The 20238-nt window shown below is 40.5% G+C and overlaps 1 protein-coding gene across 4 annotated transcripts in view; it reads right to left on the bottom strand.

Moving 5' to 3' along the window:
* Positions 1 to 20238, bottom strand: part of EYA1 (EYA transcriptional coactivator and phosphatase 1) — an 89907-nt gene that overhangs the window by 43534 nt on the left and 26135 nt on the right. For 3 of the 4 annotated variants that reach the window (XM_010153494.1, XM_010153496.1, XM_010153495.1), the window contains exons 6-8: positions 14302 to 14384; positions 13705 to 13891; positions 244 to 383 (exon numbers count right to left, since the gene is read on the bottom strand). In XM_010153494.1, coding sequence (XP_010151796.1) covers positions 244 to 383; positions 13705 to 13891; positions 14302 to 14384 — 410 coding nt within the window. Of the gene's footprint in view, positions 1 to 243; positions 384 to 7385; positions 7390 to 13704; positions 13892 to 14301; positions 14385 to 20238 lie in introns of all 4 variants that reach the window. The other variant, XM_010153497.1, reaches the window with a different exon arrangement.

Genomic DNA, 20238 nt, shown 5'->3' with positions numbered 1-20238 from the left:
TTCTTTTTTTTTTTTTTGTTAAACCAATAAGAGGAAGAAACCCCCAGTTCTTTTCAGAGAAAGTAGGTGCTCTTCATGAAGATGGTTCTGTAGAAGAAAAATTCTTCTCTGAAAATACTGTTAAGAGAAAACCAGAAAGGGATTTCCAATGCCACTTTATTTTTGATATGTAAATAATACTCTCTGCAAAATAATGATAAAAATACAGTCTGCAACGAGTCAAAGACATCTAATATAATGTACCTCTAGATCAGAGTCAGGTGGTGGTGAAGGATTATTATTTCTTCTGCCACGTCCACGTGATTTCCCGTCTGAACTTCGACGCAATCTATCTGAATCCGAATCTTTAATGGGTGTTGATGGACTGTGAATTGTACTGTATTCTGCTGTAGGAAAGAAATTACATTTTTACCTTTTGGTTTAAACTTCAAAATGTTCAACTTCCTTTTTACAACATGACACTAAAACCAGGATGTTCACTAAAGAGTCCTAACTAAAATAATTAAACCTACAATGATAAATGGCAAGACTGATACATAAATTACTTCAATCAAGTTCAAGTTATATGTAAAAACAGAGAGATAAATTATTTCAATGAACAAATAAAAAAGTAAAAAAAGAAGAAAATTAGAAAATTTTCATTCCTTCATATCATAGAGATCATGCCATTTCACAGACAAGATTATACTCTAAATGAACAATTTTAAGGGATACCAGCTTTTTTTGTGGGTTTTGTTTGTTTGTTTGGTTTTGTTCTTTTTTTTTTTTTTTTTTAAAGAACACTGGTTTATTTCTAAGTTTTCAAATATGCTTTAAGAAAACCATTATGATGACTGATAAAGAAAATACATCCAAGCATGAAATAAAAACATATAGAAATTGAAAACGTTTCCTAATTGCCTAGTTACAGACACTTTAGTTCTAGATCACTACATTTGAGCGAGACGAACAGAATTCTTCCTAAACATGGCATAAAACAAGAATCCTTATTTTGCCAGGGTAAGTTCAATAAATAAGTATGAAATATGCATCAACACTGAATGGTGATTTCTGTATATAACAACAACAAAGTTTTCCAGAAAACATGCAGTTAGAAGATGTTTTGCTATTCTGAGCATCCATAGACTCCGTAAGAGTGAAGTGTTTGAACACTAACAAAGCAGACAACCAGCATAAATTATCCTTCCCAACTCATTTAACTAGAAGCACCATACTCCTCAGAAATGCAACAACACATTTTTAAATATGTTTTCAAGACTTCCTTTCCCAGTCTTAAATTCACAGAGAAAAGACTTTTATTTTGACAGTTATTGCTCTTTTTTTTTTCCTAAAAAACGCCTATTTTTATGAAGGCAGCTGGAATTTTCAGCACACAATATATTTATCAATATCACTTCTCAGTTAGCATTAAATTCTCTTTAGAGTTCAGTAGATGTGTATATTTTTATCAATATTAATTTTCTTTTTAATCAGCCTAGACCATGGCATTCCAGTTTGAACACACAGGTATAGTTCTCACACAAGTGAGTCTTTTCCTAAGAAAACATCCTGTTGAGGTCAAAGGTTAGATTAAGGAGGAGACCCTGGACATCTGTGCAACACCACACACCCACAATTACTCAAAATAATAATGGTTGCTTGTGCTGAATGAAAGGAGAACGTCTTGAAATTCTCATGTTCAGCATTCAAATCTACCCTTAATGGAAAATAGCCTGTATTATATATTTCCCATAGTACTTTTACCTAGGTATCTCAGGCTACATAAAACAAAGCAGTATGACAATAACTCAAGGTGAAACAAATAATCTTCAAGAAAGACTCCACCTATGCCTAAAAAAGTGATTCTGTGTATGTGCCAAACAACAAAAATCACCCAGGCACATCAGTCTACATAACTGAAGACAGAGGTTTAAATGTTGAAGATCATGCACATTCCAATAATACATATTTTTCCCTGTGACAATGTACATTTCAGAAGATTTAAACTATTTAAACTCTGAATGCTGACTGCTCTTTCATGTATTATACTTAAACATATATTAGAAACCATAACTCAACTAGTACAAGTTTTCCCCACCTTTTAAAAACTTCAGTGAGTTTATCTGTGATACATTTTCATCATTAAAATCCTTAATTTAAAAAAAAAACAACTACAAAATACTCGAAAGAAAACAATGCACAAAACCCTTGAAATAAATTATAACTCAGTAAAATAAACAGACCAGAATTTCTTCAGTAGGTATATTGGCCAATGATGTTCTATATATGTGCAATAAAATTCAGATGTAATGAAAAATTGCATTTCCTGTTGACTAATGTAAATTACGGTTGCTTGTGGTCTCTGACAGTATTTTTAGGAGTTGGCTTTAGATCCCAGTTTTTAAAATTCTTCTCTTCTTGTAATATGCCTAAAAATCTTAAGTATTAAAATTGGTACATAATAATAACACTAAATAAAATAGGGAACAGATAGCACAGAAAAGTATAAACAAAACTTCATGACAAGTAAAACAAAGAAAACCTTAACGAGTGAGCATGCAGAGCAGAGCATGGTGAGGCCAGGGAAGAAAGTCCATTTGTAAAAATCACCCAGCTTCCTATTTTTGCAAACACCTTCATTTCAGTATACTGCATTCAAAATTTCAAACACAGGGCCACAAGTTTGGGAGGAGGCTCATTTCCTTCTCCCCTTCACAGGTACAAGTCAACTGCCTGGATGGGTCTGACCCTCACCTGACAGAAAGGCTTCCAACCCTACCTCGGGACCCCAAGGTTGGCTGGGCACACCTTAGCCACTGGGACCACTGCACCTGCATCATTCCCAAGAGAGAACTGTCTGCTTGGCTTTTATGGATCTCTCCGGGAAGCCTACTCTGCTGCTTTAACAGCCATGCCATTTGAAACGGAACACACAGCTTCAGCATTCCTTCCAGCAATATAAATTCAATCTGTAAAAGCAGGGAAAAAATTAATCCCTTCATTAAATTTGTATGCATGTGATGACTGTTCTCACATCCCCTCTGGGGTTAGGTTAACCCTTCCCTGACAATCCTCTTTTCTAGGTTCTGATTATTTCTCTCTGTAGTCTCTCCAACTGGACACCATGTCCCACAGGCTACCCTCTTCCGGACACTGTTTGGCAGGAAACAACTTGCATTTTCTGCAATATTTTCAACAAACATTAATTTCAGGATCCATAGGTCATCTTCTGAGGAGGAATCAACAGCTAACTGGTCATTTCTCAAAGACATGGCCAACTATTGCACATGAACTCAACACACAACATTGCTAATACTTGGAGCTTCTGAGCTCACTCAGGAGACGAACAGTGTGACAGATGGCAGTAACCAACGGGGGAAAACGTGACATCGTGTGCAAGAAACGTATTCCATGTGTGTAAAGGGAAACCATAGCATGTAGGCTTTGGATTAAGGCTGCTCTGTCAAGCAGCCTCCATGTGCACGGCTGGGTTACGGGTTCACTGTCCAATGGTTGCTCTCAGGTCCTCATAAGGAAACCCAATTAAAGAAACCAGTGTCCAGCCGAGCCCTGAGCCCGACAAGCCCAAGCCCTGACAAATCCTGGAGCAAGAAAAACAACAGCGGCTGAGGGTACTCAGTGTGCCACTAATATCTGGAGTACTGAGAGCAGTCTGCAGGGAAAGGTAGAGCCTGGAAGGAGCTGCCAACATTCCCCATCCCACATTTGTGCAGTTCATCATTCCTGCCTAAATGTATACCTCACACCTGCTCCTATTCAGATCACATCTCCATTTTTTGAGTTCTCATCCCATCTCCAAAGAACTCGCAGCCCCTCTCAGCATGGTGTCATCTACATATTTAATAGGCAAACACATTCTGTTCCGTCATCTAAATGATTAATGAAAATGCTGGGCCCAAGGCAGACACTGAGGAATGCTGCTGTAGCCATCCTTCTATTTTAACAGTGAGCGCTCATCGACTTCTCTCTGGACATGGTTTCCTAAACAGCTTTATATCATTCTGCTCTAGTTTGTGCTAGACTGCTTTAGCCTATTTTTCTTGACTGAAATGATCAAACTGTCAGGGCAGAAAATCCTTGCTGAAGACAAGCTATATAGCCACAAAACAGGTTATCATTATACCTGTTATTCTACGTTCACTGATGGGAGGAGGCTAATTTGTCCAACCTCAGCTGACTTCATAGTACCAGACATACTGCAATATTAGCCAAGGGAAATGATTATGTTTCGAAAGCACTGAACTTAATTTTATCCTGTTCTTGAGCATCACAAACACAGGAAGGCACAGGAGAAAACCCAACCCTCCACAAAATCATGAGTGGAAAAGGGGGTGAGGATCAGCCCTCCACTGCCTGTCTCAGTACTAAAGCAAGATCACCAGCTAGGATCACATTAAACACAAGAAAGAAGTTCAGAAAAAAGCCAGATTTGTGAAACCTTTTGCCCAAAAATTCCAGGCTCCCCAAAGATTACAGGGGTTCAAGAAGAGCCTGAAGACACCCTTGGAAGAGAAGCATTCAGGGATGCTACAGGATTAGCAGGTTGGGTAGGTGGCACCAAACAAGTGGTGGCAATGACCCAAGGCTTCAATGCCTGTTTCTGGGAGGTCATTTCAGTCTCGGTTCAGCCTGATCCAGTCTCCTGAGCATCCTCAATAAGGACTGAAGGAATTAGGTGGTGTGCTGGAGGATACCTTCCAGGATAGTTTTGTCTGGAAGGGCTCCAGCTGGGTGTTCTAGGACCTTTCTGCTGAGCCAGAGCTCTGCATCAAAACAGGACTCCTGCTCCAAATTAAAATGCTAAAGTAGGCACACCCTAAACATAAAAACAACAGCAACTTTGGAAATCCCCTGAGAGGAAAATATCTGGAAAGTGGAAAAGGGCAAATCTTTTACAAGCTTAGCCTGTCCTCGCTGCTCCCAGGATGTCTGCTGCTGGCCACTGTGGCAGGCAGGATATGGACCCAGTTGATCTGGACCACTCCAACCACTTCTGTGTGTTGCATATGCCTTCACAAAATTATATTAATACTGTAGCAACAGTTACTCTCCTGCATCCATTAACAGACACATAATTTTAGATCTCTCTGCACTCTGCCCTAGCCTGTCTGCCACTAAATATTATTATTTCTGGTCTAGTAGAGGCTGTCCCTGCCCATGGCAGTGGGGTTGGAACTAGGTGGTCTTTAAGGTCCCTTCCAACCCAGACCATTCTGTGATTCTGCTTCACACACTCAGAGTTCCTTCTTCCAAACCTTGATCAAGTGTAATAGACTCAATCTCAACTTCTCTAGTCAGCCAGAAAAACATCTCCAAACCAGATTTTATAAATGCATGCCTCCTTTTCCATGTGTGACTGGTACCCCCTGCTCCTGAAAGCCAGTAGTCACCCCTGTAGTGTGGGATGTCACCAAGCCAGATAAAAACTACACAAAACCGTGGGGAATAAAGTATGTTTACATTGTGGTTTGCCTAAAATACATGAAACATACTATAGCAGACCTTTCCCTATGCATCAAGACACCATATTATTGCAACTTGACATAAGCATATACTTCAGTGTTACACGTCATTTAATTGCTGTAGCTTCTTACTGTTGATTTCAATGCACTATACACAAATAATATCAAATGACAAATTTGGGAAAAACTAGTAGTCCCAGAAATCCCAAAATCACGTCTGTCTGTAGGTCAACCTGACCAGTGAGTGCTTGGGTAGAACTCTTCCTGTTGACAAAAGCGTTGCAAATTTCAGACTTTTTCCCTACTAGATTGAAAGGATATGCAAAAAGGAGTAAATGCACACTATCAAAGTAATCATATCTCATGTCATAATGCAAATCTCATTGATGAGATGGGTCTAGGATAGTTAGTATAGTCAAATGTCTCTGCAAATAGGTATGTACAAATATTTTCCATTTAGATTGTGCTCAGATTAATGGTTTCCCTCCAAATCTTGTACTTAGAATCATAGAATCATAGAATCACTAGGTTGGAAAAGACCTTAGAGATCATCCAGTCCAACCATATCTGTCCACCACTAAACCATATCTCTCAGCACCTCATCCACCCGTCTCTTAAACACATCCAGGGATGGTGACTCCACTACCTCCCTGGGCAGCCTGTTCCAGTGAGTGATAACCCTTTCGGTGAAGAACTTCTTCCTTACGTCCAATCTAAACCTCCCCTGGCGCAGCTTGAGTCCATTCCCCCTCGTCCGATCATCTGTCATTAGGGAGAAGAGACCAACACCCACTTCTCCACAACCTCCTTTCAGGTAGATGTAGGCAGTGATCAGGTCTCCTCTCAGCCTCCCCTTCTCAAGGCTAAACAAGCCCAGTTCCCTCAGTCGCTCCTCATAAGACATATTCTCCAGACCCTTCACCAGTTTTGTGGCCCTTCTCTGGACACGCTCCAGGACCTCAATGTCTTTCTTGTAGTGAGGGGCCCAAAACTGAACACAGTACTCGAGGTGCGGCCTCACCAGTGCCGAGTACAGGGGGAGAATCACAGCCCTGGACCTGCTGGCCACGCTGGTTTTGATACAAGCCAAGATGCCGTTGGCCTTCTTGGCCACCTGGGCACACTGCTGGCTCATGTTCAATCGGCCGTCTTAGTTTCAAACAAAGACCTTAAATCCTCAGGCCAGTGTTATTTCAACTTCCGTATATCAAAATAAAAATACAAGGTACAGACAGTTTGAATATGTTGGTCCCAGCTATGATTTTCTTACTTTTGCATAAATAAAGCTAAACACGAACTTTCACAAGCACTATAGAAACTTCCTTTACTGCTTACATAAAACCAGTCAAGGATTAAACAATGGCTCCCTATTTAAGCACCAAAAAAAAAAAACCCCCAAAAAAAACCCCACCACCACCAACAAAAAAACCACCAAAACTACTACTACAATAGTAAGTAAGTAAAAGTACTAAATAAATATTGCAAGAAATAAAAATGTCTCCCGATAGCACCACAGAAGGAAGTCTTTATGCTGCATTGACAAAATGTCAAAATCTTCTCCCCCTGAAAAACTGATCTAATGTTTGTCTATTGAGGACTACTAGCATGTTATTATGAACTTAACAGAAACCCTCAATAATCTGTTAAAAATATTGGCAAAAATGCCTATTTGTTTCATGTGACTTTTTGATTTAGGATTGTGTATTAATTACAAAATATACAGTATATATTATGTAAAGCAGTATCATAGAACCACAGAATGGTTTGGGTTTGAAGGGACCCATCTAGTTCCACCCCCCCTGCCATGGGCAGGGACACCTTCCACTAGACCAGGTTGCTCAAAGCCTCATCCAGCCTGGCCTTGAACACTTCCAGGGATGGGGCATCCACAGCTTCTCTGGGCAACCTGTTCCAGTGCCTCACCACCCTCTCTGTGAAGAATTTCTTCCTGATATCCAATCTAAACCTCCCCACTTTCAATTTAAACCTGTTACCCCTTGTCCTGTCACTACAGGCGCTTGTAAAAAGTCCCCCCCAGCTTCCTTGTAGCCCCTTCAGGTACTGGAAAGCTGCAATAAGGTCTCCCCGGAGCCTTCTCTTCTCCAGGCTGAACAAGCCTATATCCTTCTTACCCTGAGGGTTCCACAGCTGGATGCAGTACTGCAGGTGGGGTCTCACCAGAGCAGAGCAGAGCAGAGGGGGAGAATCCCCTCCCTCGACCTGCTGGCCACACTTCTCCTGATACAGCCCAGGATACGGTTGGCTTTCTGGGCTGCCAGCGCACACTGCTGGCTCATGTCCAGCTTTTCATCCACCATATCCATTAGGCATGTATGACAACAAATATATTAACAAGCCCTGCAGTGGTCCAGAATTTTTTTCCAGCTTTCAGTGCTGAAGAAAAAAAGATGAAGCAATGCCATAATGGACAGGTAGCACCTCTCTCTGCTGCAAGCATTTCTTCTTTACTCATCATTTATGCTTCCAGTTTGAAATTATAATTATTTTTAAATCTACTAAAACCAATGATGAACATCCTATTTATCCTATTTAAATTATCTATTGAGAAGTGCATCAAGTTCTTAGCTTCAACATAGCCTGTGACAGTGAGTCAGGTTATATATTGTTGAATGCAATGCAAGAGTTAAAAGTAATACACTGTTAACATAAAAACAGACCAACCATTACCAGAAAAGCAAAACCAGTGCCATGCTTTGCCATTCATTATTGAACCCAACCTCATTTTTGTTTTTACAGAATTTTCGTTCTGTTCCTATACTCTAGATTCACTCTCCATTTATACTTATGAAAAGGACAAATATTATAACATAAGTAATATTCTGTGAATACAGCAGTATTTGTTTCCATACAGGTATTAGTGAAAAGTTGCCTATATAGTCTCTTTGCTGTATTTCACTTTCCTGCCTATAATTTATTGTTATGAAATATGATAAGGAGAGAAACTGTAAAGGTAGATTTCCCTTTTACAATACTAAATCTGATATAGTGTTCAAGGAAAAAAAAGTTTAAGTTTTAAGAGCAAAATGGTGACCCATGACTGAGAACAATTTTTGTTGGCTAGCGAAGCCCTTATGGGGTTTTTAATCTTCACTGTGAAGTATGTGAGTATTATGAATAAAACCCTTCCAGTAATATTTTAAACACAGTTATTGCAGAAACCAAGAAAACTGAAAGAGACCAAATCTCAAGAACAATGCAAGTCTCTCTGCAAGAAACACTGTTAAAAAAATTATAAACACAGCATCATATGAACTAAAAGGATAAATTCATCTTTGTTAACTGAACAAAAAATTGCCCAAATCACAAATTTTTTGTTACCAGCTGAGATAATGGAGCTGAAATATTGCAAGAGAAAATTATTAAAACTTTAGGAAAAAAAGTAGTCATTTTATATATTAACTCTTAGAAATACATGTTATGAATGTTCCTCTAGTTTCTTTTTAGAACATCAGGGTGGGCGTAATGGATCAGGACAAAATTCCATCCTTCCAGGATAAATTTCACCATTGGCCAACAGCAGGTGAGTACATGAGAGAGCATAAAAAAGACAGACATACACAAAGTGCTAATTTGTCTACTGTCTTCTGTGATTTTTTGAGTCAAGAGTTTCTTGAATTGACATTGATGGCTACGTAAATCCAATCTCTGAGGTTGTCTAAGCAATGCTTCAATTGCCATAAACTTTTTGCATCCACAACATCTTGCAGTAAGGAGCTGTACAGTTTACCAACATGCAACATAAAGAAATACTTCCTTTAATTTGCTCTCAACCTAATTCAATGAATTTGAGCATTGGAATGGAGAGTAAATTTTTGATCACTAGCCTACTTTTATTTTTTTTTAATCATTTTTATTATTATTACTTCTCTTGCAAACTACAGCTTACATGAAAAATCACCAACTTGCTGTTCATACCTGAGATTATCTACTCCAGTATGGATTGAAAGCTCATCCCAGAAACAACCTAGTATTCTGTTGTTATTCTGATGCAAAACCCTTTATTCTGCAAAGCACAAGTTAGAATTCTACAAGTATAAAAAAAAAAAAACTTTTAAAATTCTTACTTTTGAAGTGAAACAGAATTTTCATTTACAGTTGAAGCAAAGCACACATTAAAAATTTGAAATGTCATACTGAGATTTATATTTTATTGTATAATAATTTTCTGATCACATCACTAGCAAAAATATCGCCTTCTCTTAATAAGAAAATAACATTAATTTGTATGTCTGATTTATGGAGACAAGGACTATCAACCTCTGTGCAATCAAAAGGTTTTGTCATCACTGAGGTACAAGAAATTTTTCAGATCCACAAAGAGAAGAGAAAGAAGAATCATTGAGCATGGAAAATCCCAGGTTCTTCTGCAAGAGTCACTGAATGTCCTGGATTGCATGGCAAAACTTTCATATTTAACTAGGAACTGTGGGAAACCATGAAAGGATTATTTTATATTTGGACAAGGAATTAAACATATTTTAAGTGAAATTATCTGAGCTTTCTGAGTCTGCAAAACTGTACTAAAAATGTCACAAGAGCACATAATTACTTTCTCTCTTTTCACATGTTTCTTACCAGACTCTTCTGTTTCACTTACTGGCCTAAATTCACAGGAACCACCTATGTCAGTCAAATTATTCTGGTGCCTCTGTAAAGCCTGAAGGCTGTTCTGTGCTTGTCCTGGCATAGTTCAGAACCACAGAGATTACATGGCGTTTTTAAATACAGAAGAAGTCTAGGGACGTCAACATCCAGCAAGAACAGCTGCAATTCCGCAGCTGGAGTCCAGCCTACTAAAGGCGTTCAGCAGCCTAACTCTGGCTCTGCACTGCTCCCCACCATCCCTCACGTGCAGCATTCCCGTTGTGGTAGAGAACCAGCAGCCTAACTTGCCCAGATAGGTGAAAACATTCTACAGAAATCTGACTAATTGTAACTACAGTTTGCTTAGTTTGCCTCTTCTGTGGTTTTGATCCAACATTGAATTTCCTTCTCTCTAATGTCTTTCACCTGTCCCCACTCCACCAAAATTCCCTTCCTCTATGCTAATCCCTCTTTTCTTTGACCACAACCTGTCTCCCAAGCACACTGGGTATGAGCTAAACTGAGGTTTTGCAAGAAGAAAGTTAAAAAACTGGCATTGTACAAGGGGAAATGGCAGTCACAGCACTGAATTCACAGACTGGTCCTCGCTTCCCTTCTAACAGGGTTCAAGGTTTGTGAGGCAGTGAACGGTTCTCACCTAATTTTAACCCAGGAACCCAATACTGGTATGTCAGCCACCTTAAACTGCTCTCATACGAGTGAAGAGACTTTGGCACCTCTGGATGGAGATTGTAGTTAAACTGAACTCTAAATAGTGCCCTGGAGAGGCTCATCTCTCTCCACTGTATACAGGAGCCTAAATGGGATTGATTTTAACTTAAATGCATAGACAAGTAAAGTGCATAAAGATAAATGGAGAAATTTGGATCTAGCCCTATAATTTCTGCTGACTGCAACTGTGTTGGTGAAGGCAAACAGAAAGAAACTGAAGTTCAACAAGACCAAGTGCAAGGTCCTACAGATGGGTCAGAACAGCCCCCAGTATCAATACAGGCTGGGGAGCGAAGGGATCGAGAGCAGCCCTGAGGAGAAGGACTTGGGGTACTGGTGGATGAAAAGCTGGACATGAGCCGGCAGTGTGTGCTGGCAGCCCAGAAAGCCAACCGTATCCTGGGCTGTATCCGGAGAAGCGTGGCCAGCAGGTCGAGGGAGGGGATTCTCCCCCCCTACTCTGCTCTTGTGAGACCCCACCTGCAGTGCTGCGTCCAGCTGTGGAGGCCCAAACATCAGAAGGATATAGACCAGTTGGAGCGAGTCCAGAGGAGGCCACGAAGATGCTCAGAGGGCTGGAGCACCTCTGCTATGGGGACAGGCTGAGGGAGTTGGGCTTGTTCAGCCTGGAGAAGAGAAGGCTCCAGGGAGACCTTATTGCACCTTCCAGTACCTGAAGGGGGCTACAAGGAAGCTGGGGCGGGGGTGCTTTTTACAAGGGCCTGTAGTGACAGGACAAGGGGTAATGGGTTTAACCTGAGAGAGGGTAGATTCAGACTAAATACAAGGAAGAAATTTTTTACAATGTGGCTGGTGAAACACTGGAACAGGTTGCCCAGAGAGGTGGTAGATGCCCCATCCCTGGAAACATTCAGTGTCAGCCTGGACAGGGCTCTGAGCAACCTAATCTCACTGAAGATGTCCCTGCTTACTGCAGGGAGTGTGGATTAGATGACCTTTATAGGTCCCTTCCAACCCAAACTATTCTATGATTCCATTAGCTCCTGCTAATGGACAGTGGCCCGCAGCAGGTACTTTCCTAAATGTGTCCCTGTCTGTGATATGGGCAGCCAGCCCAAGATAAGCATATAGCTACATTAAGATTTATTATTTGCCAACTATTTGAAAAAACATTTTCAGAATTGTTAAACAGTAATGTAGATATCTCAGGGAAGGAGACAGCAGTCCCAGAAATGCCAGAGGAGATGCGCACATGTCCAAGGAATGGTTACGTCTAAGTGAGTAGTGGTGGAGCACCCAAGGTTGTATGGCTTGCAATACAGGAGAGCATAAACTAAAAGAGGGCTTAAGTGCAGGACCCATCCATGAGAAAACCCACCAACTTCTCTGAAACTTTTAGACAAAACTTTCTTAACAAGAGTGTGAAAGATTTGAGGGAGAAAAGAAAGACTTCTTAAAAAAAGAACTGGTAGAAAAGTTCTGCCCAGGCTTATAGAGCACAGAAAACTATCTAAATAGGAAGACAGCCTTTAAGCCACTAAGTTTGAGCTTGGAAAAAATATTCCTCCTCTGTCTGTATATATGTTTACTATTGCTTATAAGTAGGAAGAGTCATCTACTTAAAAAAAAAAAAAATATGCAAAAATTTGGCAAAAAATCAGGACCCAGATGATACAATTTCAGTCAATTTTAGTATCTTGATAAATGCTAATAAACTTGATCACATTTGCTTTTTGGGGTAAAAAGAACTTACTGCTTCCAACTTAAAAACAAACCAACCCACAAGAAGTCAAAACCAAAAAATTAAAACCAAAGTGCAAGCAGAATAATTATGCAGACTCCGATACACATCCATATATTCTAAAAGCCACAGACTCCTATATGCATTTGTATATTTGGAAAGATTCCTTTCTCAAATGCACGGCACAGCATGTCATCTCGTGTATATAAACACACATGCCAGCTGTATTTTCTTCCCTATTTACTTTCAGCAAATGTATTGAAAGAGACAACACTGCATACGGTTTCTTCAGGTACACGCTCATGCAGAAAAGCAAGAGAGTCCTAGGAAATTATATTAAACCTCACATTGCACATCACTCCTATCAAGTACTTCAAGAAACCCAAATTTCCCCAACAAAACTTCCAAACAGAACTTAGTGGTAAGATAGCCAAATCATTTCTGCTTCTTAATGCATTGCTGAGAAACACATTTGCAACCTCGGACTTTCTCTCTGACAGACTGCAAACTTCCACCATTTACTAACTACTCACATTCTTCAACTGTTTAAGAAAAAAGTTTTGGGTTTTTTTAATAATGGGAAAAGTATTTTTCACCCCTCATTTCCAAAAACAGCTGGAGCAGTTTGGCATAAATGTTCAAAAAATGTCTCAAGTACTACAGGACTGCCAAATTCCAGCAAGAAAGGTAAAATGACTGGGAAAAAGGACAAGCTGCTGAAAATCTTTTCTTAAAATGGAAACACTTGTGCAATTTCAACTCCCCATTACAAGCATTATCATGTCCTCTGAAGGTGAAAAACACAAAAGCTCTCTTTCAAGTGGACAGTTGGGCTATGGTCTGAAGGGCTCTCAATTTCAGGCTTAAGAAAAATCAAAGGAGTTTATCTTAATGAAGACAGAGCTTAAAAGCATCAGGTTCTGGTTTAGTGTACAGACCTTCCTATATCCCGCAATTTTCAACACAAACATTTTATAAATAAATGCAAACAACTTGCATTTCGCACAAGCTTTAAAACTTTTACTGATCCTGTTTTTTCTTTAGTCTATTTTCTATTAGAATCTGTGCAAGGCTTGCCACAGGTTTAGGATTAAGAAATAATTAAAAAAAAGAAATCTACTACAACAAAAAAAAAATCCAATTCAACCTCCTTTCAACTCACAAAAACGTGCCTCATAGGGACCATAAAATCCATGTAATTACCTGCTGCAGGATCTGTAACCGCTTGACTGGTGATGCCAGATGGTGGTTCTTGAAGCTGGTATGTTGCATTTGTGGAGGGTGTCGTCGGGCTGGTGTTGCTGTTTGTCATGTAATGCGAAGGATATGGTGAGCTATTATAATACTGTGCATATTGGCCCTGGCCAAAAGTGGGATAAGAAGGATATTCCTGCAAGACAAAAAAGCAACTGAATAGTCCATCAAAGTTTTGCTACTTTTTAGTATAAATTCCAAAATATAACTACAAACACATGTCAGACTTTCAGCACGTATGCTTCCTGGACTGGATGCTGTAGGACCTAAAACTGCGAGGCAGTAAAATGAAATCCAAATTGCACATAATTTAGTATGTCTTCTCATACAAATAGTTTATTAGACACACTGCTGAATATGTGTGAATAAGAACATCAACCCCAGACAATTAATTCTACTGTTGGAGAGGAAAAACATTTATAAATATTAGTTTAACTTGAAAGGACACTAATATCTTTCAAAAAGCTATTTAAGGACTACATCTTTTTCAGCGGATAAGAATTCTAAGTTTGCCAAAGTTTCCTCAACTCATATTTACAAATTTACCTGCTGTGAACTATTAAATCCAGTAGAATTTGTGAGTGAATTATTTCCTGCATATATTCCTGATGATGTTGTAAAACTGCTGCCTGAAATGAAATGAAAAATTATGTGCATTACTAAAACACAGTATTGGAAAATAACTTCCATCATGCAATTATATCATAAGGATATGGCATATTTGTAATATTTCCCATATGTTGACCGATTTGGTTGTCATCAGCTCTATAACATGATAATATATGGAAAGTGATAATTCATCGTTCCTACACCCTGTGTTTTATTACTGTAATGAAAACTTGAAATTTAGACAGGAATTTGGAGCCACCTCAGGTCTGATTGAATATGAGGCTCTCCCACCACTCCAAATAATAGCCAGCATTGTAGAAGTAGTGAGGGTTTCCTTACTTTCAGGTTTTGTTGAACAATAACTGCAAGCCTTGCTCTGAGAGATGCCATCTCCCCTCACTGAAGCCCACTGATTCCATTTGTCCTACAACCTTTGACAACCAGGTCCTCTCCCCTCCCTGAGCCTCAGCCCCTTGCAGGAGCAGCAAAAGCCGTTAACTCCCGGCTCCAAACAGCTCAGCCCGACTGCAAAGCCATTAGGATTCACTCATCCATCATAGACAGCCTTGGGCCACCAACCTTTTTTCTTTTTTGATAGAGTCTACCAGGCATAACACAAGGGAAAAAGAAGTGCCTCTTTGAGAAGGGAGACCCAAGATTGAATTTAGCCCAGAGACTGAATTATCGCCTTCACCTCCCTCCTCCCCTCACCAGACACCAAAAATAGACAGATGGGGCTCTTGTTTACTACCTAACCTGAGAAGCTGTTCCACTAAAAGGGCAGCAACCCCCTTTCAGCTGTTTTGCCCTCGCTGGTTGTAACCCAGGAGTGACACAGCCACCAGCTGAGACATATGGATGCACAGGGTGAAGCTACATAAGCCACCAGAAAGTCTATAATGAGGCAACCTATTGAACTTGTCCAGCGGGAAGCGAGGAGCTCGCACTAAAGCTCACGGGTTGTTTACAGCCCCTCTTGCCACTGAAACCCGCTTTACTGCAAAGATATACTGAGATCCCGGGAGCAAAAGCTTGCAGGTGAGCAAAGGAGGCAAGGAGGGATGGAAGACAACAGAGAGCCAGGCGCAGAGAAGCACCGATCCCCTGATGTACCTGACACAACTCAGTTAACAACCAAAGCCTGGGCAGTGGTACTCATTGGGAAAAGCAACATTTCTTGCAACTCCAAACAGCGAGGAATGCAGACAGAGCTGCATGATTAGCACAACCCCTAAAGGGCACTTGTGAGCTGTTTACTTCTTTAAACAAGAACAAAAAAACCCAACCAATAGGTATGCTAGCTGTAAGAAGTCAGAAGGAATAATATTTAAATGCGTTGATTGCAGAAGTTACTAAAAACACAAACAAGTTAAGCCTCAAAGTAGGAGATGTGAAGTCCAACAGCAGTGGGAGTAAAAGACGATGTTTATATTTAACGTGTGATAATGACTGTAAAAATTTCTCTTGTATTTGCTAGCAGTGCAAAAGCTCTGTGGTTGGTGAGAGATGCTGCTAATCCTGTGAACTAAAATCAGATTACTTCAGCAGAAGAGTTGACATCCAAGTTTAGCAGATAGTACAGATTGAAAGTACTAATGAGAAAAACATGTTGTTTTAAATTTAATTTAAAATTGGAAAACAGATGTTATATTTTTATTATTATAACAAATCCCAGAGCCAAAATACAGCTGAAAAATATTTTAAATTGCAAAACTTTGAAATGTTATTTTATTTCTAAGAGCGCTTTGGCTAGAAGAATGTAAGTCACTGAGTCTCTTTTTATTTCTGTAGTTATTTCTGAGTGATGTAGTAGCACATTCAAAGACAGGTTTTATAGGTGCATGGTTTGAGACAGTCTAAAAAGATATAAAAGGCCTCTCATAGTTACAAGAAGGAAAAAAATAAAACCCAAAAAATTTTTTGAGGAATACATTATCTTTCTCCAGAAAGTTTTGCAAATAATTTGCAAAAGCAAATGAGAAAAGTAATTACGTGCCAGCCAGCATCTCTCCCTCTTAGACAAAGACACACACATACTGACACGCAGATCTCTCTCTTTCATCTCATGGTCAGCGCTGGCTCCTATGGAGGAGGGGTAGGGGTCTCCTAGACCGTAACAAACACGAAGCAGGTTTCGCAGAAACGGCTCTGTGGGCCACCCAGAACTACTGGCCTAAAGTTGTTTTTAAAATACTCCAATTTTGCCATTTGTTTTTTAAATAACCGGCCGTGGCACAGCATAGAGCTGCTTCTCCTGCCTTAGCTGAGCAAACCCAAAAAATAAGAATCCCTACAAAACGCGTTAAGATTTACTGCCCGAAGTTGACCAGCTACGTGGCTTTAAAATGTGATAAAAGCTGTAAATTGCAGGTCAAAGGTCTATTTTGCAAAGAGCACAGACCCACATTAAAGCTGGGAATCCCAGTCAGCATCGGAAGGCGGCCGGACCCTGCTGGGACCAGGGCGGGGGCTCCAGGCGCAAGGCTCACCCCCGTGCCGCCGGGAAGCGCAGGATGCTGTCCTCCCTTGTGTATTTGCCGCAGAAATCCATTTACTTTCCTAGCTCAGTCTCACTTGCCATGGGCTCTGTCTATCATCAGGGTACAATGTATGTGGCAGAAGTTTAGCACAGCTCTCCTGGGAAAGCCTAAGACGGCCAGATGGGCTATTTAAACTCAAGTTTTCTTCCGTTCGCTTACAGTGTTTAAAAATCCTTGGCAAACTCCCCCTTGTTGTCCTAGTAACTGCTTAGCCATCCAGCACAATATTTTCATACCGTATAATAATAACCGAATACCTTAACGTTCACTTTTTTATGGATGAATTCCCAAACCAATTGGTTAGTATATTCTCCAACATCACAGTCTTGGTAACTAAAACAATGCTGGTGCTCATCACACCTCTAGTACCCTTCCAGCGGTAGGATACTCAGGTGCAGGGTGAAAGCCACGCTTTCATCACAACCAGGAGGATCCTCGGGAAGACAGCTGGAAATGGAGCTCTTTCCTTGACGTTTCCCCCAACCCTTCTCCTCTCCATTTATCTTCACGGAGCAATCCTTATAATGTTTCCAATATAGGAACAACGGCCCATTCCCACAGCCATTAGTCAAGTAAGTGGTCTTTCAACATCTATGAAGCAATGAACTCACATGAAAAACAGCTTAAGGAACATGCTCATTAAAGTAAGGGCAAGGGGAAGACAAGGCGGCAGAACCATCTACGTCTCCCCTCCTCCCCCCCTACCACGTTATAAGGATGATAAATTTGTAACAAACAAAATTCTAATTGCCGGAATAACCTTAGCAAGGAGTCGCAGGCAGTGATTTTTCTCATTTTCAGAAGCTGGCAGCCTCTCCCTCCACTATTGTTCAGTGACTAATCACACTGTAATTTTAGCAGGGTCAGGAAAAGCACTGGGTTTAATTGGCTGCACACGCACCGCGAAGCAGTGCCTTTACGTTGCAGGGAGACATTTGCCCCAGGGAGAGGAACCAGAATAACTCCAAAGCTTTGGAGCGCGAGGTAAACCCAACCAGGGAGCACAAGCACAGCAACTGCAAGGCTACTAGGAAATCCCCTTTACTGCAGGCAAGAATGCCAGCAGGGCCCTGAGCAGGCTGTCCTGTAACACTTGGTGGTGAAGTAGGTTGTGGGATCCATTATCTTCATTTAGCAGCTCAGCAGCCACACGCAGGAGATGAAGAACGGCTACTGCAGACTGTGACAAGGCTGAAGCTGCTGCCTGCCCATGTACCGCTGGAGGGGAAAGGGAGAATGAACTCATTTCCCTCTCTGGAGGTTTCTACACAAACAACTGAACAGCAGCAGCACTACCCCCATTTTATGTCAAGAGACTCAACTTTGTCCTTAAATAACAGTTGAAACTATCAATAAGGTTATCCTTCCAAAATTAAATGAGGGAAGGGAAATAAATGTTCCTGTTTATTTTTGACATCCGTTCAATCAAAAGGAACAATTAATTCAATTTAAAGTTGTTTCAAATTCAAAAGTTAGCCTAATGAAAACATTAAAAAGACATATATTGTCATGTATAGTATAGATATATACTGTCAGCATTTCACTGCAAGAAAGACCTGCTTAGAAATGCGATTGTTTTCTACTTGGCTTCTAACTACTCCACCAATACTTGAATTTGAAATGTTTTCCTTATCTCTATTATTGTGGTCTGTAAAGTTTCTGTAGAAGACCAACTTTTCCCCCATCCACAGGCTGTGCTGTTCACAACCCCAGCAGAAGTGACATACCATGGGGACCCCCAGACTCTCCCACCCCGACCCATGGCTCTTCCACCCAAGACAGATGCTCAGCGGTCTGCTGCCTTCCACGGGTGGGCAGCTTTTCGCTCAAGCGAGGCACAGCTGGACCAGAACCCAGGCTCAGACCCCCTCCTCCCTGAGCCCTGCAGACAATACTCTCATAAAATCAAGGCCTTTGACCCCCCTGTAATTAGAGCTTCACAACTGGGTCATCTTTAGCACATTTCTTTTGCAGAGTATTTTTAGATCCTTGCTTTTCAACATGTACAGCTGGAATGCTTTCCAAGATCTTAGTCTTCCATCCTTTGACAAGCACCACCCTTTCACAACCTTGACAATTCTGATCTTAAACACGTTTTGCATATCACTACAACAAAATAATACCCTTTATGACAGACCTCTATGTAGCCTATTGACTGAATCCTAAATTTGCCCTACTAATGCCAGAAATCAGTGCTCACTCTTAAAATTTTCCAACCAGCACTCTCCCACGTTATCCCATGCTACTCCCCCGCTCCTCCTGCCATCGAATGAGTTTCCCATAGACATCTGCAAAACTACTTCATGGTCTTCCCTAAAATCCCTTTTTATTGGCATCCCTCTGCTCTGTATCTTACCAAAAAACTCACCTTTAGAGTTGTTAGATAACCAAATATGGGGTGACAACTGTTTATTATGCCTAAACAATGTCAACTTTATTGTTATATTAGGCCTTTCTGGCCTGTGTGTTTTATTTTAGCCTCCAACTTCTATGGGGACTGCATTTCCAGTTGACTGTGTAAATTAGCACAACAGGATCCCAAAACATGACTGTGGCACAAAGGCACTACTGCAATAGAAATTATAGGCAACTGAGATGACGTGATTTTTCAGTAACTCCTAGTGACCATGAATTATCAATTCCCTAAAAGCTGGAAATTCAACCCAGGAGTTCCTCATAGCTGCTCCTGACAAGCATTCTGAGCCCTCTCCTACAGAGACGTAGGTTTTTTTGGAGCAGGGGGACAGTCTGCGTGTTTGGGTTTTTTTTTTTTTTAGTGTGGTTATCTGCAGAAAGCAAAACCAACAACCTAGTTATGGTTATATTTATTCCAATGAACAGAAGATCATTACTAGTCAGCATGTAGATGAATGCACACTAGTCATATTATCTTCCTCTTGTCAAAGCACACTACAAGTAAGCAATACTTCAGATGTCAGACGGTCGCTTCTGCCCTACGGACCTACCCAATACACAGTTCAAAAGAGAATTTGAAAAAAAACCCAAAACACCAAAACACATCTCCTGTGTCTGAGTGAAGGACTGGATCAATATACCCTTAAAGTTTTGGAACAAAAGGAAAACCTCATTCACTTGGTCTCTGAAAGTGCTTCTGCCTCAAGACATTTCATGGAACGTTTCCATTATGGCGCAGAGTTTAAATGGAGCATGAAAAAATAGAGAGAGGTGCTGAACTTTTAAAAAATGAGGTCCAATTCTGTGAGTGATCACTTAGTTCATCAGTCCTAAAATCTGCAACACACCTGATTTCAACTGTCAAATTCAGGGACAAAAAGTCCTGCAGCAGCCATCCAAAATTAGCTATCTGTAGTAA

Source organism: Eurypyga helias, unplaced genomic scaffold (assembly GCF_000690775.1).
Source record: "Eurypyga helias isolate BGI_N326 unplaced genomic scaffold, ASM69077v1 scaffold6036, whole genome shotgun sequence".
In the NCBI taxonomy this organism is placed as follows: Eukaryota; Metazoa; Chordata; class Aves; order Eurypygiformes; family Eurypygidae; genus Eurypyga; species Eurypyga helias.
The sequence above is the reverse complement of the archived record's forward strand: the minus strand, read 5'-3'. Positions and strand labels throughout refer to the sequence as shown.